The following is a 24053-nucleotide window of genomic DNA, read 5'->3' as shown; positions in this document are numbered from 1 at the left end:
AGGCACCTTACACTCTTTCCAAAGACTTTATTACAAGTACGTAAGGAGAATTAGGTAATCAAACAGTCCGTATTTGAGCAGTTTGAAATGGATCCTGGTCGGAGGCTCATCAGGGAAAATCCTGATGTTGGCCGTGAGAGTAATTAGCAGGGATTACAGAAAATCTGGAACATTCCCAGAAGCTAGGGCTTCTGCCCAAAACCCAGATGAGTTCCTGGCATATATTCCTCGCCTCTTGAAACCACCACAAATAATCTGAGAGACCAGAGAGAAACTACAGCAGTAAAGTCATGATTTTCATTCTTACCTCACATTTGGCTTTTCCAATACAAAATTACATTGATACTTTAGATCTGTCATGTTCACTGTTGTCTTTTGTTTTTGTGCTGTTATTTTGAAGTTTAGTTTAGTTCCTGTTTCCTGTTTGGTTTTTGTAGTCCTCTGTAGTTTCTTTTTATGATTGGTGTTCCCCTGATTGATTCTCCTTCCCTGATTGTTTCCCCAGGTGTCCCTCATTCCCTTGTTTGTTCCTTCTGTATTTAAACCCTGGTTATTTGTTCAGTCTTGGTCGATTGTTGATGTTTGTAGATGCCTGGATCTTGTTGCCGTGCCGTGCCGTGTTTTACCAGTTCGTGTACCCCCAGATGTTTTAGTTTCAGTTTTGTCCCCCCGTGGATGTTTTCATTTGTTCCTGTGTATTTTGTCTTCACTTTGATTTAAATAAAACAACCTGCATTTAGATCCCCACTCCTCGTCTTCCTTTATCTGCCATCGTAACAAGATCCTTGTATCAATGTTTTATGTAATTGTGTGTGCATTCACATCATTTTTTCCTACAGTTCTATTCTAAAGACACATGCTTGAAGAAACACACTTCATTATAATTTTAAGAACAGACAAAAAAGAAAAGCCATCAATGCCCGTGTCTGACGCACTATTTGTTCAGAGGTGTGCAGTGGGAGCATCTCGTGGAACATGTGCATGTAAAGAGTTATCACACTTTCTCAGTTTCAGTCATCTGAAAACTTTTTGCAAGAATAGTGTTTTGTATGTTAATGCTGCAAATGACCTACAGTAAGACCATCCCAGGATGTGCTCAAAGTTTAGTTCACTTTCCATGGAGCCGTTTGCATTTAACAGGCATTGTGAATGCAAATCTTCAGGTTCACTCATTTATATCTTTGTATTAAAGAAACAAAAACGAAAGTGATTAAATCATAAAATAAAGTCCACGTTCACCTTGAACCTAAAATTTAGTTCAATTTTAATTTCTTTAGGCAGCATTAACTGTATTATCGAAACAATACAAACAAATATTTGATAAGAGCACACATTTGGCAGCATTATTTTGAAAACAGAAGTTTTCTACTAGATAAAGCACAGACTAATTGAAGTAACAAATTGTTTTAGCTGTTTTGAAAGTAGAAATGATGTGGGTTGTGTTGAACTTTCTATATATATATGCGCGCAACCCTGTGACAATGGGACCATGGACATTTGCCATAACATGGCCATAAAGTGAAACTGGCGCACTTTGCGTTCACAAAATTAATACCTTTATACCTTGTTTATATTTTGCAGGAGTTTGGTGCAAGCCTCTGTAGACGGCATACACATCAGAGTGCTTGAGATGTGGTTCATCTTCACACGCTCAAGAGAGCTGCTCTTGTGACATCCGCAGTGCGGTTCCCTGAGATGCTCGGAGTTCAACTGAATGAGACACAAGTGCTTTTTACTGTGCACTCATGAGACAACATGAAGGGAAAGACGAGCCTGAATCCAGCTTCTTAATCAACTGCATTTTATTCAGTAAAAAGGCCTCGGTGCTTCGACACCACACAACTCTCTCACTGGCGAGTGAAATGTTAATATTTACTTGCCAGTGGCTAATAACAGACATTTTTGGGTCGCATATGCAAGTGATTTACTCGCAATGTAGAGGGCTGATATGGTTTAATTTTTTTCTTACTATTATTATCATCTTTACCTTTAAAACTGTCTTTAGTTCTTCATTTTTAGGCTATTAGTAATTCCCACCTGTTGTCAGACGGGTATCTCCACGAGTCTACTCTACTCTCAGTGTTAAAAACTAACACGGAGCAGTGTTGAATGTTGAATTGGCCAAACAGATAATGAGATCAAATAGATACACTCAGAGATGATTGATCATTAGAGATGATCTGCTTTCACCAAACAGAGTCTACTGAAGAGAACACACAAGTAGACACCACAAAAACGTTCTTACTGAGATGTACATCAACTGCAAATAAAATCGATTATTGGAAAGCAATCTGTTAATATATCATGTGAGGATGTTTAAGAAATGTGGGTTATTTTGTTTTTCATATATGTGTACAAAAGTTATTTTTAAGAGACGTTTGTCTCCATTTCATGTTGCTTATGTCATTTTGTTTCATTTGAAGTCACCATTATGGTGATTATTGTTCACTTTGGTTAGACACTTTAACTTGTTTTATCATACAACAAATTATTTCCTGTCAGTGCAATATTGTTCAGAAGAACAACAATAATGCATCGTGATGGAAAACATATATATTTAGTTACTTTCTAGTATCTCTTACTAAAACTTTAAATTGAACTAAAAATTCAGACTGAATATAGTAATAAATGTTGGTCAATATGATACTGTTGTGACAAGTTGAGCAGTTACTCTCTTTAGAGTATATAATCATTTAAACTGACAATAAGACACACAGACATCAACATTTCACATACATATCACAAACTCATTTTCAGGCTCATGCCACAATGCATGTTGGGTGCCAATGTTGAGTTCTGTACTATGTGGAGACCCACAATTCACTGCGCCATGAATATGAAAATGAGTTTGTTCATTGTCACTTTTGTTGCGTTTTGAGTCTTGATGTCTGTGTGTATCATTGACGAATCAAGAAATGTATCCCTGAGAAGTATATGCGTACTTTGTTAAAACATTATTACATTTACCCAACTTTATTTACAAATTATATTTCCAAAGTAAATGCGAACTTCAAATTAAGCTATGTCTTCTACTCTTTACACTTTGAATGATGTCTTAAGGAGGTACTTGAACTCATCAAAAAGTATCCTCTCCATAGTGCATCACAACTGTTTTCTTGAACAATAATCACTTCAAATGAAACAATAAAATTACATCAGCAACACAACATAGACAAATCTATTAAAAATAACTTTTGTACACATATGAAAAACAAAATAACCCACATTTCTTAAACATCCTCACATGACATATTGAGAGATCGTGGTCCAATAATTGATTTTATTTGCAGTTGATGTACATCTTAGTTAGAAAGATTCAGTTGTTGTGGTGTCTGCTGGTTTGTTGTCTTGTTCTTGTTGTTTCTCTTTCCTTCAGTAGACCCTGCTGGTTAACAGCAGGTGTCATCACTAATGATCAATCATCTCTCAGAGAGTGTATCTACTTGATATCGTTATCTGTTTGGCCAATTCATCATGCAACACTGCTCAGTTGGTTTTTAACACTACTGTAGAGTGGACTCGTGGAGACACCGAGTGGTAATTTAACACCTGGGATTTTGATGTGTATGACATGTACTGGACGAAAGTAAAAAGTTGCAGATTCAGGTAACATCCACACTAATTTGCTTGAAGCACCATTTTCTATTTCCTAACATCATCGCTTTCCAAAGTATGTGGTAGTAGAGAGTGTTTTTGAAAGTCTCCATTTTCATCTGAGGAAAAAACTCAAGGATAAGAGACGTAAAAGTAGCAAAAACAATGCATTTTCAAAAGAAAATACGTATATTGGTGTACATTTGTGTAGTTTCATGCATGATCCGTGAAAAGGGATCAATGGAAAGGAGGAGGCGAGAACCGGCTTGACGATATAAATAATGGTTTAATGAAAAACTTAAAGACAACATAAACACACACACGACGGACATGTCCGTTAACGATCTCTCTCTCGCGCACGATCCTCTGCAGTCGACCTTTATCCCTCACGGTGGCTTAATTAGCCTAACACCGGGTGTGTAGGATCACGACCCGGCCCCACCCTCCGTCCTGCCACAATCCGATTCTGATATTGTGATGCAGTGCAATGTATTGAATCGTGACTGTGGAGCGGAGGGGGCGGGGTCGGGTCGGCCTGATGAGGCGCGCGAGGGATAAAGGCGGCCGGTGCCGATGGTTCGAGAGAGAGAATTACGGGCATGTCCGTCGCGTGTTTGTGCTTTTGATATAAGTTTGCATTAAACTATGATTTATGTTGACAAGCCGGTTCTCGCCTCCTCCTTGCCCATCCTTAACCATGTTACAGAGCCTAGTAGGGTAGTTTTCAATACCCAGCCACACTTATTGTTTGATCTTATAATTATAATTCTGATGTTGATAGAAAAGAGGGAAAATACTCAGGAGACAAGGACACAGGTTACAGAGTGAACTTTGTGTTACACCTCCAGCATTTCTCATTTGGTTTAGTGTTGGAGGTGTAAAGTATTTATGAAGTGAGGAACACACCTTGGCAGGGACGAGTAGCCTAGATCTCAGAGCAATGCTCACAGCTGGTGCACTAACACCAGTGACTGAAACCAGCACAAAAAAAGACACTACACCTCTCAAATAACCCACCCACACACATGGAGCTTTTGCAGAGGAATGAGGCCAAGGGTATGTCCAAATGGAGAACTGTATCCAAAGCTCAAGACTCTTGTAAGTTTTTGGTTGAATATTCAACCACATAGTGGCCATACTAATGCCTGATATAAAAGTCACGGGAGGAAGGTTTTGAGCAAACAGCAGCAATAGCTGTAGTGGTCTGTTTTTTTGTGTTAAAATAATCTGGAAATCTACCCACACAGTGCAGATAGCGAGGTGAACAGAGTGGGACAAATGAAAGAAACAGAAAGTAAAGGAGGGTATAACACTTGGACGAGACTATGTAGAAATCCAGGATGGATGAAACGGCATAAGGAGAGAAGGACAGAAGAGTTTACAAAAGCTGCTTTTGCACAAACACTTCCAACAAAGGCTTCCCTATCCAGCTAGATGTAAGGGAAAAGGCCCATTGGCCAAGTTAGGGGGCCCAGGGAGTGTCAATTTAACAGCATGCAAATGGAAAAAGTGTTAACAAGGAACTTCAGTGGTAGCCCCTATCTGCCTTTAAGTGTGGAAAGCCACAAACACACGGACAGATTTTACATCCATCAGACATCACTCCGTACCCTGCCAGATTTACTCTGAGAAAAAAACCGCAAACTACACTAACAATGTCACAAGAGACACAAGTCTTGAGGAAAGAGAGCTTGTGGAAGCGTGGGGCTTGTTTTCATGTCTGAGCAAATCTGCTCCATTCAAAGTATGGATGACACTGGGTGAGTCAGAGCCCATGAATCCAGCCCTGGGCCACGTTTCTAAGCATTCCCTGGATTCCCTGCAAGCGGGTCACACACTCTCGCTCAATCATACACCGTGGCAGTTCCTCTTAGTAACATGTTAAGTTGCCTCTCACTGATGCCCTTCTTCTGTCAGTCAAAATTCCCTTCTCTTTCATTCAATGGTCAGTCATTCCTCAGTTGAAGATCCACCGGCTGTCTCATTAGGCCCTTTCCCACTGGCAGTACTAAAGCCACTTTGCCACTTTCCAAGTACTTTCCCCCGGGACTAGAACATTTTGTGTCTTTTGCCCCTAAGGAACTATAATTCCTCTGAGCCATTTTGGGGGATTTTTAGCTCCTACTCTGGAGTAGATAACTAAGGGGGCGTATAGGGACTGTGGGAGACTGTGAGAAGTGCTGCAGCCTGTGATTGGTCAAAAACCCATGACGCACAAAGCATTGAGAAAGGAGAAGAATCCAGACTGATAAAAAAATATCAGTGATCAGTATCGGCCTCAAATTTCCTGATTGGTGCACCACTATCCTTTATAGTTCCATTCATCCAAAAACACTGTTGTTTAAATCATTACATGTTTAGGCAGCTGCCTATGTTTTCAGATGCAGCTAAAGCTCATGTAAAACAGCCCTAACAAAAGTGTAAATACTCCGTCTGTGTTGTTGATTTTGTTGTTGTTGTTGTTTGTATTGAATTGCGCATGCCAATCAAGTCAGAAGAAAAATGGTAGAAACTAAATTACGACACTACGGTGGTAACTTTTGGCAATGCGAATGCAACAGGGGAAAAGTCTCCTCGGGTGTTCCGTTCCTCGTAATATTTCTCATCTAGAAAGTTACTTAAGGAAAAGTACAGGACTGTAGGTGGGAAAGGGCCTTTTGTTGAGGTCGATGAGGTCCCAGCGAGGAAGCCTTGGTGGTCCCCTGTGGAATGCACTAAGGAGGGGTAGAGTCAGGCTAAAAAGGGGGTGCACCATTGTTCCCACACACTGCACATGCCCCCCACTGGGCTGTCGCTCTCTGGGGCTTTTAGGGGGAACATTGCTGTGGAGAGCCAAGAACAGTTTGCTATACTTTCTCTATACCATTAGGTCTACTTCTCCTAAATCTTTACTTACATAAAGCACATATGCCTTGCTAGGCCACAGTAAAAGTCACAAATAATGTAAATCTCAAACAGATTACGCTTCATGCCAGAGTCTTGTTAGAATAAGGCCCCAGTACAGTGTCTGCATAAGGAAACAGATAAAAGTCCAGTCGCAAGGCCAGGCAACAGCAGCACACTCTCTTTCTGCCTGCTCATTACTTAATGCTTAGTTCTCATTCACAAGGCAACTTCCTCCTGATAGACAAACTCAATTACAGGCAGTTAGTCAGCAGGCCGGGGTCATTGAGAGCAAAGCTCAGAGCTCAGCTCTAGAAGGGCCATTTTAGCATCTCCCAGAGCAGGAAAAACATACAATGTCTAAACTGGGAACTTATTTTACCATCTATAGATGCATTTACATGCACACTAATATGTTGATAACTATTCCAAAAATCCGACAACGCAAGTAAACCGTTTACATGAGACTTTATCAGATAATTTTCTGCTTGACATCAAAACATTGACATTGTTTGCAGAGCAAAATCAGGTAATGGGTGAAAATCTACCTCTGTTGATAGGTTTTTGCTTCAAAAGTTTATGACTATACCTAAATAAAGAAAAGCCTTAAGCATTTTTCAGCTTATTAAGCATAACTGGTATAAGACCGTGCATTTAAACAAGCCCAGTATCTCATGTAGAGTAAATGACATTAATTTCAAACAGACACAGCAGTGTTCTACTGCGTAACATGCTACACTACATCCAAAACTATTTAAAACAATATTTTTCTAACTCTTGTATAATCATTATATGCTATGTTAATTGCATGAGAGACTACATGGAATATTTGTACTTTTAAGAAAATGTATAACACTGTAGGACTACTTAAGTGAACTGTGACAAAAACTGAAATGTGATAAAAAAAAATTGAAAAACTTGTAAGAAATGATGAACTATCAGGTGATTTGTGATCCACCTCATGTTGATGCAGTCTTTCGCACATCTTGATCAACTGAATTCAGTTCTACAAAGAATGACCTGCGAAGAAAATGGTATGGAACACACAGCTGACAATAGGGCTGAAACGATTAGATGACGTTATCGAAAACGTAGACAATAAAAAATTGTCGACAAACATTTTAGTTGTCGAATAGTCGTTTTATCTAATTAAACGTAACATGAGAGCACTTTAAACTCTAATGATGACACACGTGAGAGCAGCACTGCAGCTCGCACCTGACTTGGCAGATGAAGAATTACACAGCTCACAGTCTTTAATAAGCCCTAGCTGACAACAAATGTGATTTGTTCTTTAATTACCATACTTCAGTGATTATCCTCCGATTAGCTGGAACAGTGGGCGGCACACTCTGATCTGACACAGTGCTAGAAAGAGGTCTCATTAACACAGTAAAATGAACTTACTGACATGATCCACTTTTGTGACACTCAACCCAACTGACTCCAGTTTGTTTCCATTGTGTAAACAATTAAACAGTTGAATTAAATCTGCATAACTAACTTATCCTTATCTGTCATGTATCAACTGGGTACATCAGAAAGTTCATATGAGGAATAGAAAACACGCCTGGCATGTTTAGAGGTTGGAGTGTGTGCATAGTTATTCTACAAATAAGCTAATTTCTTATCTCCTCTGACATGACACAATCAGTCAATTATTTACCAAAGTTTAAATGCAAGGCAAGCAAGTATCGAGTGTTTAAAAAAAATGGAGGTGTCATATGTATCAAGCTACAGGCCAAAGTTTAAGTGAGTCCAATTCAAGATCTGATCTGTATAATATCAAGAGGCCAGTAGGGTGAAGTCATTGCACCTCTGAGTTTCAATCGTAATGTACTGAAGTAATTATGAATGAGACTAATCTTTCAGGAAAGCAGGGAAGATAGATCTTTGATCTTTACCATTATCCATACCTTAGGTATGACATAAGACCAAACTGCCAACATAAAGAAAACAGATTTCTCTAGCGAAGGGAAATAGTGTTCTGCTGAATCTCGATGAGAAGCTGTTGACATGGCGAGATTTCATTCTGGTCAGTGTTAACCACCCCTCCTCTGGATCTTTTGGAGATGGGCTGCCTGCCACTGGGCGGGAGGCACTTGACACAAGTTTTACAATGTCTAGGCCAATCTAACTACCACAAGCATTAAGGTTTTTTTATAAGAAGGGCAGGCACTCCTTTCACTTTAGCCAAGGATTGGAGGATATTGGTGATTTAGTCCTCAGCAGGAAACTGTGTACTTCAGGGCTTAAAGGACTATGAAGTGTCCTAAAGTGAAATAATCCACACTCCTCTCAAACTGAGAGGATCTAGAAAGGCACCATGAAGAAAAATCTTACCTCTGCTTAACCAAAACCTGCCTGCTCTCAAAACCTTTTTACACCACTATGCTTATCCAGCAGAGAAACACACAATCCTTCAAACACAGATTTCACACCACAACCCTCATCTGTAACCATAACCTTGGTCCCATTCCTTGAAGTCAAGAAGTGGTAAAAGTTGCTGGTCTCAACACACAAAACCTGACTATATTAAGACCTGCAAAACTTTTAAAAAGAAAAGTGCATTATACTTCTAAAAGCTTGCATTTAAAGTTACAATTAGAATTATATATGTACAATTTAATGCAACAGTTAAGAAAAAGCAAGAGGCAACATCTCAAATTCTTTGTGTTAATTTTACTGAATCCAACATATCCTCCCCTCTAATCATGCTCCAACAATAAAGACCTCAATTATGAAGTTAGAAAGCTGAAGGAGCAATAATCCCATCCTTCTGCTGCAAGTCAAAAGCAAAAGATGCTAGTGGCTACGGGAAAGCTTGCCGTGTTGGATGCCATGTCTGCAAAAAGCCATAACATTCTATACATTTTTTTTTTAGATTAGATTAGATTCAACTTTATTGTCATTGTGCAAAATACAAGTACAGAGCCAATGAAATGCAGTTAGCATCTAACCAGAAGTGCAAATAGCAATATGCATATATAGTATGTATGTATATATATATATATATATAGAGAGAGAGAGAGAGAGAGAGAGAAATATGTAAGTATATACAATATGGGTTTTTTGAGTGCAAAGTTATGATGTAGAGAAGCAGAGACCAGCTCAATGCAAATGTCTTTAATACAGAACAAGGTGCAAATGAAGAAGCATAACTGAAGGTGCATTGTACAGAATGAGGTATAAATATGTAAATGTATAAATATATGTATATGTATATGGCGGTGGCGGTGGCCATAACAGTGCAAGCAGCATCAGGAGGTAGACGTTATTTTCAAGAAATGTGCGGAAAAAAAGAAGAAAAAATAAATAAATAAATATATATAAATTAATAAAAGAAAAATACAAATATGAAGTTCAGGTGGGATGTAGTGTTCAGTGCCTGAGTTTAGAGATGTGTAGGCTGACAGCTGAGGGAAAGAAAACTTCTGACTTCTGATTTACGATACTATACAAATTACATTCAAATGAATGGTGGTCTTTTAATGACCAGACTGGTTTGAATTGAATTTTTTTGCTAGTATGTGTCACATTCAAAAAATTCAGAGTATAAATAATCATACCACCATCATTTCAGTAGTTCGGTACGATGCCAGTGAAATTTTACAGTTCTCTATACAAATTTCAATACCACAGCAAAAATATGATAATGTGCTACTGAACACACTAGTTTAATTATTAGTTTTAAATTATTTAATAATTATTATTAAATATAATTATAGAAAATGTTTTAAGTTTAATTTAATTTCATCATAAAAATGGTGTCTAATCTATAGATTCTTAAAACTTTTAACAAGTGAATATAGAACTTTTCAACATGTCATGGCATTTTTTGCCAAACTTTTATTCAACTGCTGACTTGCTTGTAATATTTTGATTAATAATTATTATTACAGTGAATATTACATTTCACTATACAGTTGTAATATATTTGTATTCAATTTCAGGCATCTAGATTTTATTTTGAATCAGGCTTTTATTATGACGTGTATTTTGCCGGAAGCTTCACTTTTCCAGATAAACACTACTGGTGTTTGTGTATGTGGTAATTTTTAAATGTTATGTTTTAAGTTTTAAACTCTGTTGTTTTAAAACAATATAAATAAAGCTGAGCTACGATTAAAGTGCAATTAATTCATAATTTAATTATATAAATATATACATTTACATGTGCGGCGTGGTTCACAATGTATAAGTGGTCTGCTCTGTCTCTCTCTCATTGTCTTTGGAGTTTTTAGTGGATGAACCGTTGGATTTATTTAAAGTACGCAGCTTTTCCACAGTAAGATTGCAGCCTTTAGTGGTTTTAATCACACTACACATGTCATGATTTTCATTTGATTAACTGTCCATTTCAATATAAAATAAGTAACAGAGCAGGCATTCAAAAAAAGCCTGTGAGCATTTTAAAGCTGTAGTGTGTCAGCCATATTGCGTGCTGGTACCGGATCTAGTCGGTGCTCGTTACTACTGGTAATGCTTATTTACTTTGATGTTGTGAGATGTTTTAAATAAAAGTGATCTAATTTTATTTTTATCGACTTGGTACCGAAGTACCAGTACCTTTGTAGACACTAATCATACCCTTGCTGATGAATAGCTGGAACGCAGAAAAATCGTCATGGATGGAATATAATTTTGACCATACGCCGGATTAGTACTACGTATAGGTTTAGCTTGAACCATTCAAGGATTAAGTTGTGATTCAGGACTACAGAAGCATACAGAAGACATGTTTTGATGACAAGGTGAAGAGGGTCGACTTTGAAATCTAGAACCAGGGGGCCACTACCAGTTCAATTAGGTACTCCTGTGGACCATTTTCTTCCTACCAACAGGAGACATTGTTAACCCAAAGCAGGGCTTTTTGTGCTTCCTTTTTTACTTTCTTAGGACCTTCACCCCTCAGTGACAGCAGAACTTGTCACTCTCTCTGTATCAATTATCTCAGTCTCTTATTGACAAAGGCATGCTAACTGAGGTTAGCCTCGCACTGGGTCCCAATGCATATTGTGCACCATTGTGAGAGGCACACTCGCATGGCACCCAAACCTATCCTCAAAACAAGCCTTTATAAACCCATTATATATCTTTAAACCCATCACAACAAGAGATTTGACATAATAAAACATGACAAATGCATGCATGTGGGCTAAACTCCAGATCTGCATTACAATGGCACTTTAGGGTAAACAATAAGCTTGTTAGACTGGTGTACAGTACTAGGAAAATCAAGGCCCAATTGTTCCCCTTCACCTAACTGCAGTCATGCGTGCAGCTGTTTTAATCTTCAACAAAATTCCAAACGTAGCTATCTTCACTAAGTATATCATTGGATATTACACAATAAAAGTACAATGCATTATTTAGGAGTGTCGTGCCAGATTCAGATTGTGGGTCATCTTAAATGAGTTTCAGACCTGTCAGTTTATTGCTTTCTGAATTTGCAAAAACAATATGATGAAAGACACCAATAAATCAGCCCCTTAATGTATTATTATTATTAATGATAATAATAATAATCGGAATGAACAATTTGTCCACCAAGAAATATAGTTAGTTTTACTAGGCTGTGTGTTGTTGTTAGGCAACATAGAAACTTGGCACATTAAAGGTTTACTCAATGACAACGTTTACATGCACTTAAAGTGGATTATTCCAGGGGTTTTGCAGAAAACAGCATTCTGAAATGTAATGTAAACGAGAACGCTGATTTCCTGTTTAAGGGAAAGCTTTTTAACACAACTAGGTTTGTCCCAGAGAAATCCGCTGCAATTCCCTCTTACATAAAACTCTGGGATTCCCCCAATGTTCCAGTACATATATGTGAACATGAGGGACCATTGATATTTTACATTGGTGTGTGTAAACGGGTATCATTTATAATGCATCTGCTTTTCCTACTGTACTCCAAGAAATATCCTTCTTTCCGTTTTCTTGACTTGTTGTCAGGCTGCATTCTATTATGTCTGTTATCCGATCTGTTCAAGCATAGGCTCTTTAAAACAAATTTGAGGAGTGAAACTTCTATGAGTAAAAAAATTACTGAGTGCACCTTTTATACATGTGCTATGATCGGGGTTCACTTTTCCAAGTCAGGAAGACTTTCTCTTTTACTTAAGGGGGGGGGGGGTGTCACGTTTATAACGTGTGTCTAGGGGCTATTTTTCCCTTTCAGTCCTTAAGAAGAGCTAAAACGGCAACTTGATGCACTCCCCCGCCCCCATTCCCGCTCGAGGTAAAAAAAAAAAAAATCACTACATTTACATGAGCATTAGCGTTTCTGAATGACAATCACAGCCTATGACTGACTCTCGCTTAACAATGACAAAGTACGACACTTAAACACAAAGCAACGACTGGAGGTGCGTAACGCCAGACCATACATATGTAATCCTGAGTTGCATCAAGTTTTAAAAGATGCAGTAATAGCCAACTTTCAACGTGAAGTGTTGTAACGTCCATGTTCGCTGATTCTAAGTACTGTGTTCGTCAGTTTAAAGACCTAATAAAATCCTCAAACCAATGATTTGAGAATGACAATTTAATGAGCGTGAGCAGTGATCTTACTCTAAAGAGAGGCACTGTTATATAAGCTATAGAAAGTCAACATGTGGAGAAGTGCTGTAAACTTTGCAAGAAAGAAAACATTCACAGGCATTTACAGTATACGCTTCCACTACCACAGCAGACCATTATGATTGTTTTTGCATTCTACATATTAAATAAGGTTAACACACGTTATTGCAGTTAAGCCTCGCTGATCCCGTCTGAACACTTAGTGTCACAAAATATTTTGGTTTAGTAAAAGGTAAAATAACTCACCCTGTACTCCTTTGTTGGGAACATCATTGACGTTGAAACCTTTAGAACTGTAGGCACTTCTGACTTCATTGCAGTTCTTCTTCTGATCCGTCTGAGCCGACGCCAAAATCACCACCGACAAACATACAGGGAATGCAAAAATCATATTCATCGCTGACTACTTCTTCGGGCAATTTAGCAGCAACAAAAAATATAAAAACAGAAAAATAAATGAAACTCGGTCACGAGATCTCTTCGATTCTCAACTTCGGATTTCCTCGTGGAGATGCGGCGTTTTTCTGCGTTGAAACTTCTTCAATGCTTTTCAACGCTCGGATCTCGCGATCTGATTTTTCGTGAACAATAAAAACCGGGCCTCTAAAAAGAACAGCAATCGAAACACTCCCGCAAATGTCTAACAGATAAAAGCGACCGAATGCAAAAACAAACAGTCAAGTAGTCAGGACGTTGCGCTCTTCTTTAAATTACTTTTCTAAGAAAACAAAAACAACGCTGCAAAACACCAGCGCTACAAACGCGCGCGCATGTTCAAACCGTTTCGTAAAGCCAAGTTACTTCTTAAAATGTTAATCGGCTTTGTGAGAGAAGTGAGATAATGGCGATTTAAAAAAAAAAAAGTTTAAGGAAAGTTTTTCCCCCTCTCGCGCTGGTGTGCAAGATGCTGTGAGTGGGGATCGAGGAGTCTCTTGTGCGCTCGGCGAGATCTCAGTAGCACAGAGTCTGAGGACTGCGCGAGCACGCAACTGAGTTCCGGACAAAGAAACACACTGGGTGGAGCATGGCGCGCGCTGGATGTTACATTGACTTGGAATTTGCAGTGTAGCTTCCAATAGTCATGTACATGTTGCTCAAATTGTTTCTGAAGTGAGTAAATGTACATGTTTGTGTTTATTGAATGTTAGATGGTTTGGCCCGGTGATCAACACGTCCAAGTGTCCTGTTCATGAGATCAAGCAAACCACCAAATCACAGAGCATCATTGGTTACACTGGTGAAACATTTTTTACACTAAAATTGATAATTAATAACATGTATGGAAATATTATGGAACCCATTTGATAGTCTATTTAGCCTCTTTGTATTACAGTCATCAATCTCACCTCGCCAGAAAGGCTCTAAACATAGGTGAGAAAGTAACCTTCTGATATGTCTGCATGTCATGAAATGTGACACACAGCTGCAAGCACTGTGGTGTGGCTAGCAGCCCAATGACAGTCAGGAGCAATGGGAGAGAGAGGCAGACAGAAGAGAGAGAGAGAGAGAGAGAGAGAGACAGTGGAATCTCAGCCCTGCTCCCATGACTAGCAACATAACCAAAACATCTCACTTAGATTATGACAGCCTTTAGAGACAGCCGCCCTTCTTTCCAAAAATGACACAGGCCGTAATTAGAGTGGTTCAATGCTGTGCATAAGTGCATTAGTTGTGAAACTCCTGATGGTACAAGAAATCTTGGAAAGTGAGTATGTGAAATGAAACAGATGTTTTGTTGCCTGCATAAACAAACTGATCCGCAATGTTCATTATACTTTGTTACTATCAGAAAAAGGTAATTATAGATGTCCAAGTCATATAATGCAAGTTAATGCACACATTAAATTAAGATGTCCTTGTCATGGCACATATACTCTTTGACCACTTTTTTAGGAACACCTGTACACCTACTTATTCATGCGATCATCTTATCAGCCAATCATGTGGCAGCAGTGCAAGGCTTAAAATCATGCAGATATGGTCAGGAGCTTCAGATAATGTTCACATTAACCATCAGACTAGTTAAAAATGTGATCTCAGTGATTTGGACCGTGGCATGATTGTTGGTGTCAGACAGGCTGGTTTGAGTATTTCTGTAACTGCTGATCTCCTGGGATTTTCACATACAACTTCTTACATTTTCTGAAGAAGCTCAGCAAATGCAATCTGAGGTATAGCGGGATAGATTTAAAAACGTTTTAAAATGTTCAAAACCTTGTTTTCTGAAAGTGAACTCAGCATTGGACAAATAGTTCTGATAGTTTATGTTCTTAAAAAAAGTGTAGAACATTCTGAGAATGTCATTCAGATGATGTTTTTCATCTACAAAACAGGGTAAGGCTAATTTAAATTTGAGTAAAGAAAAGGCATATATAGGTCTATATATATATATATATATATATATATATATATATATATATATATATATATATATTATATTCATTTGGTAATTATTTTTTTTACTTTAATGCTTTATTTTTGGTAATCTATTTAATTTAATACAGGGAATTTTGTCAGCATTTTCTCAAAAGCTAAACAATAATTTTATCGAATTGGGCAATGTTAGTGTTCCAAAAAAGCACACTGAAGCTTTTCTTCTAGTATTGTGTATTTATTTTTAATTTAAAACATCTTTGTGCACAGAAATTATGTTTTTTGTTTTGTGGGCTAATTCCATGACTGCTGTCTGTTACTTTGAATGGTGTGGAAAAGCAACTTTAATAAATAAATGGATGGCTACCATAATTAAATTAATTGGAAAGAGTGGCCATTCATTTGTTCTCCATGCACTTGTCGATGACAGGTGCATGATATGGTCGACGACAGGTGCATGATATGAGATATTTGTGTTGGCACCCCTGGAAGTGTCGTGACGCAGATGTGTTTGCAGCATCGGATCTGTGCATGTATGCCGTCAAGACCAATCTAGTGCAAGTAATGCTTCACATACAATAAATTGGCTTTCAAGGATGTAATCCTTGTCGTCATGATTAACACAGGCTAACGATTGGGGTAAATTCTGTCATGTGACACTACATCATTGTGTTATTACCTATTTTCTCAGCAAAATGGTTTCCATACCCATTTTTCACGACATTTGAAGTATCGACATGTTTATGCACTGGAGTTAAACTGAAAAATATTATGTCGACACTTGTGAAATTTTAGCAATAATTTGCATTTCCATCAGTTATATCGGTAAACTTTTTACGCTGCACCTTTTGTAGCAAAAAAACCCTTGATGGATGGAAACATAGCAATTGTTAACCTTGAAAAGTGTATGCAGGGAGAGCATTAAGCACTTTGACATGTCTGGATTTGCAGGAGCATGTGTATGTTTCCATTTGTTGTTGTGACTGTATGTGCGAGTATGTGTGTGTGTGTGTTTATACATGGTCTGGGGGTTGCTCTTGGCAAACTGACATTCCAGCTATTGTGTCCCCACATTCCTCAGCCTACCCCATTCATGCTGTGTGACCAAAGCTGGGAAAGCCAGTGGCCATTGAGAACCAGCAGGTTTCTGGGGTCCGTTGATTGCGGATATGAGAAAGTGGACCGGTGTTGCACTCAATAGACAACAAAAGGTGAGAGCTCTCTTTCTCAGAATACTTAGTAATGAACAAATCCATGACTCTGAAATGCTGCTGCATGAAATATATTGTGCAGTTAAGATTGTGTTGAAACTATTGATTACACGTAAAAAAAAAAAAAAAGATAAACTTTTGCATGGTCTGAGTTTATTTTTATTCTGTTATAACACTTTTAAAATACATTTATAAAATAAAAAAGTTGTTTGATATTCTAACTCACATAGTGGATTATTATCATCATAGTGAATCATTAATATAGATTCCCACAGAATCTCAATAATAGCAATAAAGTAGTAACAATTTCTGTAGACCACAATTAGCCTCACTAACTGCACCACCCAAAACAAAGAAGACCAGTTGGTCCTAAAAATGGGGGATCCTTGTATAGTCACTTTATTACCCTAAGAAAACATTCAACCTGCGCATTTCAATGGGCCTGTTTGCCCATTCTCACTTCTCCATTAACATTCGGAGGGTAACCAACAGCTCTACTCAGCCTCTCTGCTGCCTCATCTGATAACCAGCCCCTCTTTCCTGGTTTAGGAGAAAAGACCAGATGGAAGCAACAGGTTTTATTTGAATCCAAGAGAAACATGAGTGTGAAAACATATTGACCACACAGACAGATTAGACTAGTAATGAGATAAAGTCGGTTAAGTACATTCAGTGGATGGTTGGGAGTGTGTTTATGTGTTTGGGTTGGTGGGGAGCGAGAGGGTAACAAAATATAAACACAGATAAAATAAGGTTACAACTGGAGGTGTGAGGCACCAGAAGTGTGTCTGACAGCTTGGCCAGCGGAGAGGAGATAATCAAATCAAAATGGAGATCAGTAGAGTTGATAATATTTATTGGCCGTCACGTTCTGTAATTAGGTTAACATACATTTTTTTTTACTTCTGAGACTGAATGTCAAAAAGAGACCCCTCAACTGGTTGAAATGAAAATTGCATACAGACACACACACATACACACCTAATTCTCTCATTCACACAAACACACCACTCTGTAACAGCATCAAAACACACTTTTCATCTTCATAAAGACTCCATTGTTTCATAAACAGTTAAAACAACATAAACAAAATCTGGATTATCATTGACATGTAAACCTTTTTAAATTACAATACTCGTACTTTATTGACACAAATAAACAGCATCTGGTTTACTCTGTATTTAATACACTTATACCAGTGATGGCTATTGAAAATTCTGTAAACTGTGTGGCAGGTACACAGCAGATACAGAGACAGGACAGATTCTTCACTAATATAAGGTCTGATTAACTGTACCCTGGTATGAATGAAGGACTCCCTTTTATCCCCCTCCCCCTTCACTCTGGTTATTGAACAGCTCAAGTACTCAAATGTGCCAAATGTCCCATGAATGCTCCCCTACTGTGCAGTCAGTACCAGTATAAACAATATTGCAGAATTCAGAACTGAATTACAGTACTCAACACATTCCATTACTGGCAGAAGCACATGATTCATTTAGTACATACTAAAGTGATGAACTATTTGTTTCAATGAAGTTGAGTTTTATATATATACATTATATATCACTCCCTCAGCCATAGTTTGTTTGGAATGTTTTTATGCTTTCAAACTGACTGTTAAATTTGCACTATGCATCCTTTACATTACATAAGTGTATCATTGTCAATATAATTTCATTATACAGTACCTTACATAAGTATTCAGATCATTATCCAATTTATTTTATCAATGTTCCAAAACCATATTTTGGGATTGTTTGGGAACTACTGTTTGGGAAATCACAGTTTTGTTATTTAAATGTGAAATCAAATAATCTGAAATGTTTCCTACATAAAGAATCAGTAAATGTATTGCAGAAGCTTTAAGTTTACACAGATGCAAAAAAAAAAAAAAATGGCCCCAACAAGGACACAATTGCCTTACAATTGGCCACTACCTGCGACTCATTAAAATAACTACCACATTTTGTAAATAAATCCCCACAGTTAAGTGATCATTACCTAGGCTGTGAATCAGAAGGACAGCTGTGAAAATGAAGACAAAAGAGCATTAGAAAGAAATTAGAGATAAAGGAAAACAAATGTTTAAATTAGGAAAAGGGTACAAAACATTATAAAAGTATTATGATGTCCCAGTGGGTACTGTTGGTACAATTATCAGTAAGTGGGGCCCAATCAAAACGTCCAGAAAAGGTCAATCCTCAAAAATCCCTGCACGAAGAAGGAGGCTTGTGAGAGAAGCTACAGGGAGACCAGTGATCACTTTATATGAGCTACAGTGTTCAGTGGCTGAGAACGGAGTAAAGGTGCACTAGTCAACCATATCAAGAGCTCTGCATATCACTGACCTGTTGGGGAGGGTGGCACAAAAGATGTCATTGCTCCAAAAGAACCATTTCAAAGCTGAAGCTTTGAAGAAGAAAAAAAAAAAACATGACATTGACCAAGCTGTAATGTGTGAAAAGATTTTCTAGTTAAATTAGACATGGAGCTTAAATCTAACACTGCATTCACCTCACAGATATCCGCCATACCCACTGATGTCTGGTAAAGTCTGAGGCTGCCTTTTATCAATAGGATCTGGGGCATCTTTTTAAAAGAATGAATTGTGCAAATTATAGGCAAATACTGTAAGAGAACCTGTTACGGTCTGCTACAAAACTGTAAATGGAGAGAAAGTTAATTTTTCAGCAGGCCAGTGATCCTGAACACAAGGTCAAATTACCATTGAACTAGCTCTAGCACAAAATGTTTAATGTTCTACAATGACTCAGTCAAAGTCCTGATCTCAATATAACTGGGAATTTAGAACAATATCTGCATACACCAATTGTTTGGTGATTCTGCTTTTTAAGCTAACTTGTTTCAAACCACTGATTATTAATTACACATCTACAAAGTAACTCAAAAACATCTTTATTCTCTATGTCTTTTCATGTCTTTCATGTTTCTGAATAACTGGTGTAAGTTATAAAAAAACACTGAAACAAAAAGCACATTAACTCACATTCACATTCTTAACTCACTTAAACTGAATAGTCTTTTGTTAGACTCACATGAAATTGGTAAGATTTCTTATTTATTTGAATTTTCTTATAGGGATAGTTCACCCAAAAATGAAAATTCTCTCATAATTTACTCACCATCATGCCATCCCAGATGTGTGTGGCTTTCTTTCTTCTCTTTAACACAAACAAAGATTTTTAGAAGAATATTTCAGATCTGTTGGTTCTCAATTCAATTGAATGGGTACCAATATTTTGAAGCTCCAAAAATCACACAAAGGCAGCGTAAATGTGAGCCAGTGATGTGATAGGTGTGGGTGAGAAACTAAAATTCTAAATTCTTTTCCCTGCCCAGTAGGTGGTGATATGCACGAATACTGCGAATTGCCAAAAACAAAAGAAGCATGTGAATGTGAATGTGGAGATTGATAGTAAAAAAAGGACTTAAATATTGATCTGTTTCTCACCCACACTTATCATATCTCTTCTGAAGACATTAATTAAAACAATGGAGTCATACGGATTACCTTTACGCTGCCTTTACATGCTTTGTGGACCTTCAAAATTTGGTAACATTTTCTTGCATAGTGAGGACCTATAGATATTCATCTAAAAATCTGTGTTTGTGTTCAGCAGAAGAAAGAAAGTCATACACATCTACGATGGAATGAGTGTGAGCTAATGATTAGAGAATTAAAATTTTAAGGTAAACTATCCCTTTAACTCACATTGACTGAATTCTGAATGATGAAGCTTTTACTTTTTAGCAGCAATTAATATGACCAGTTTGATAAAGCTAAAGTGGAGGCTGCTTTTGTTGTGTTAACTTTTTTTAACCGTAGTTCCACCTCGTAGCGCACACCTTACAAACTGCAACTGCTGTCATTGTAATTTTAAACAAGATACTTTTTTTCACACACAACATGAGTTACAGGCTAATTGTTGGACTCATTTTTCCATCCCCTTTTGACCAAAAATATTTGGCCATGATCATTGGTGGTTTTTAAACATTTGGCCAATGTCCAATAGTGCAGATAATAAATGTTTTGCCTATACAGATGTTTGGTCAATACATTGATGTATCTCTAGCTGCAGATTCTAGCAGTCTTGTTTATGACACTCTTTTGTCCACAACACACTTTACGAATAATGACATGCTGTTAAGTATTGAACAGAGATCAATAATAAATAACTTCACAGGTTATGACAGGAAAATTTCTCGGTTACTGATGTAACCTCCGTTCTCTGATGGAGGGAATGAGACGTTGTGTCGATGAGTTGACATTATGGGTCGCTCCTGCGGAGCCCAGACATCTCTGATCTTGAGAAAAGGCCAATGGAAATTGGTGTGTGGAATTTTCATGCCACTCCCCCGGACATACGGGTATAAAAGGAGTGACGCTGCAAACACACATCAGGTATCGCACTGAGGAGCTGAGCCAAAGACCCGGCCATTTCAGCGGTTGGTTCAGTGTTGTGGCAGGAGGGACAGAACCTCTCGTTCCCTCCATCAGGGAACGGAGGTTACATCAGTAACCGAGACGTTCCCTATCTGTCATTTACTCGGCGTTGTGTCGATGAGTTGACACTAGGGGTCCCAATGGAAAATGCCACAAGAGCTGAACCGAGTTACGCAGACTGGTGGTGCGAGACGGACAGACCTCTTTGTGCCTCGTAGTCAGCGCAGCATGCCGTCGCATAACTACCCTCAACATACTGGCAGGTATGAAGCGGTCCCCTGCACCTAGGGGAACGGCTAACTGCTCAGAAGTATAAGGACTGGCTGGCCCAGCAATGGCCTTCTCTCTATTGTTCTCCCCAAAAAGGAATGAAATCGTTTGGCTGGGGGCCATATATATATGGTCCAAGCTGAGGGGTGTCTCTCCAAAGAGGAGGACGCCATTTTCGCCATTTTCCATTGGCCTTTTCTCATGATCAGAGATGTCTGGGCTCTGCAGGAGCGACCCTTAGTGTCAACTCATCGACACAATGTCGAGTGAGTGACAGATAGGGAACAGTGTTTGCAAACAACAGGTTCTCCAAGCAAAAACATTCTGGTCTAAAATGATAGGTTTAGCCCTTTGTAAACAAATATGTATAAAAAAGAAATCTTTACAAATGGCCTTACATATGTTACATGCACAGATCAATCAAGCCATCAACATGGCACACCTTTCCTTAGGTGGACCTGCTATGGTGACCTGTGAAAGGGGGGAAGTAAAAGCAAAAAATAAATAAATAAATAAACAGACAAAAAGGAAATGTAGAGGAAGTCCATTCAAGAGAATGCTTTAATCACACAATTATAATAGAAGAACAGAGGAAAAGATAGGAAAAGGAAGAGCTAAACAGTCAAAGGAAGTGACAAAATCAAAGAGAGATATAAAAAACCACAGTTTCTGAAAAGGGAAAGTCAGCATTCTAATAAAACAGTTTAAAAGCATTTTTTTGCAAATGAAGTACAGCTGTGTCATCCTGGAAGGAGAGGGTTTCACAACGACATGCCAATTCCTTGATGTCCTCTCCTCCAAGGGTTATTTACTGCACAGGAAATGGGTGGCAGAGGAGAAACTCACTACAATGTATAAGAGACAGTCTAGGAGTCAGAGATAGTCTGTGCCCAGTTGAGCATTTATATGTATTCACAGACTCTGTCAGTCACGGTTCTGTCTCCTTAAGTGTGCCCATTCACTAACAAAAGCTGAGCTTTTTTTTGTCCTCTCAAAAGAGATTTAGGTCCGTTTACTAAAGAAGGCTTTGGCCTTTGTGTAAAACTGCATGTGTATTGCAGAGGGGAGGCAATGTTCAGTGTAAAACACATGGCGGTTGTGTGGCATAAAAGCACAGAGGGGGAAAAACATGATTTTTTAGATGGATAAATAGTACTCTTCATGCTATAGAAGAATTGAGATTTCATAGTCTGGACATTGAGATAATATTTAAATCCTTGAATCCACACAAAATATAAAAACGACAAGCTCATATGGTAAGACTTGAGACTGAGAAGAGGAAATATTCCTGTCCTTTGCCAAAATCATGGAACTGTATGTACACATGGATATTAGTAGCGTCTCCTTAAAACTCAAAGTTTGAAGGTAGTCAGAGTGGATTGATGATCACTGAAGGCCGAACATGATGATGATAATGATGTTAAAGATGAAGGATCCACAAGGAGCATATGCCGCCCATGCTGCTCCGGGTACAGATGCTCCGGCATGTGCGTCCGTGGCCAATCTAGGAGTCAGGAGCAGCTCGTGAAGCGTTAAGTCATCAATAGCCAAGTTATCTGCCAAGTCTGAGAGAGAAAGAGAGAGAATGAGAGAAAAATTACATGGATGGAAGAAGAGAAAAAGAAAGCCAGAACATGTAAGGATTGCAAAACTTGATTAAAAGAGATGCAGCCATAATAATAAAAACTCTTGGTATTAGTTGGAATTATTTAATGCATTAGGTATCATGAACTAACAGTTAAAAAAACGTTTGCAGCATTTATTCATCTTGGTTATTGTTATTTTGTAAATATAGTATTGTTCATTGTTAGTTCATAATGTATTAACTATGGAATGATATTCCGGACATTATTCAAAAGGAATTGCAAATTGTATTTGCAATTGCGTTTTCAATTTGTGGAAAATAGCGCATTACCGTTTGCATTTTCGTTTAAGCGAACGCACAGTGACTGCCAAATTTCAAATGGAAAAGCAAAGTCCGTTTGCAACTGTGTTTCCCATATCTTACGAGTTTTGGCCCTGTCATATTTAAATAGCAATTTCAATTACCACGTCTGCTTTTTCACTTTCTCAGCGTCTCGTATGTAGCCAGCCAAAACTCAAGTGGAATACTAATTTTTTTTTTTATTAACAAACAGAACAAGAAGATACATACAAGAAATATAAACAATCTTTCAAAACAAAAGAGAAATTATGGTTCAGAAAGGAAAAGTTAAGAGAGGAAATGTGAAAGAAATTTAAATATATTCAACAATAGTCTAAAAAGAAAAGAGAGTAAGAGAAGAAAGAAAAAAAAAAGAAGAGGGCACAAAAGAAAAAAACATTAAGAGAGAATATTAAACATGGCACTAATTCTGGATGTTTTCATTGCTTTCTTGTTAACAGAAGTTGAAATTGTATTTAAATACATCTTCAATTCTTCTTTGAAAACGCTAAAGTGGGGTTTACTTTTTATATATTTACATTTATGGATATGAAACTTTCCAATATATAAAAGAAGGTTTATACAAAAACATGCATTAATTAGATTCTTGTCTTTAACATAAAATCCAAAAAGAATGTGTCTATATGATAAAGAAAAGTTACATAAAACCTTTTGGACAATCAGAGCATCAATATTGTTCCAGAAAGACTGAGTAAAAAGACATTCCCAAAACAAATGATCAACA

At 37.9% G+C, this 24053-nt stretch overlaps 2 protein-coding genes across 2 annotated transcripts in view; both read right to left on the bottom strand.

Annotated features, from left to right (window-relative positions):
• The window catches only part of LOC127659840 (glypican-6-like), a 59328-nt gene extending 45307 nt beyond the window's left edge, over positions 1 to 14021 (bottom strand). The window contains exon 1 of the mRNA XM_052149793.1: positions 13309 to 14021. Within this exon, the coding sequence (XP_052005753.1) occupies positions 13309 to 13459 (151 nt within the window). The 5' untranslated portion in view covers positions 13460 to 14021. The remainder of the gene's footprint in view (positions 1 to 13308) is intronic.
• A 3464-nt stretch (positions 14022 to 17485) lies between these two features.
• LOC127659402 (glypican-3) overlaps positions 17486 to 24053 on the bottom strand; it is a 233808-nt gene continuing 227240 nt past the window's right edge. The window contains exon 8 of the mRNA XM_052149203.1: positions 17486 to 22949. Coding sequence (XP_052005163.1) covers positions 22771 to 22949 — 179 coding nt within the window. The 3' untranslated portion in view covers positions 17486 to 22770. The remainder of the gene's footprint in view (positions 22950 to 24053) is intronic.

This window comes from Xyrauchen texanus, chromosome 19 (genome assembly GCF_025860055.1).
Source record: "Xyrauchen texanus isolate HMW12.3.18 chromosome 19, RBS_HiC_50CHRs, whole genome shotgun sequence".
NCBI classification, from domain to species: domain Eukaryota; kingdom Metazoa; phylum Chordata; class Actinopteri; order Cypriniformes; family Catostomidae; genus Xyrauchen; species Xyrauchen texanus.
This window is presented reverse-complemented; position numbering and strand designations above follow the sequence as displayed.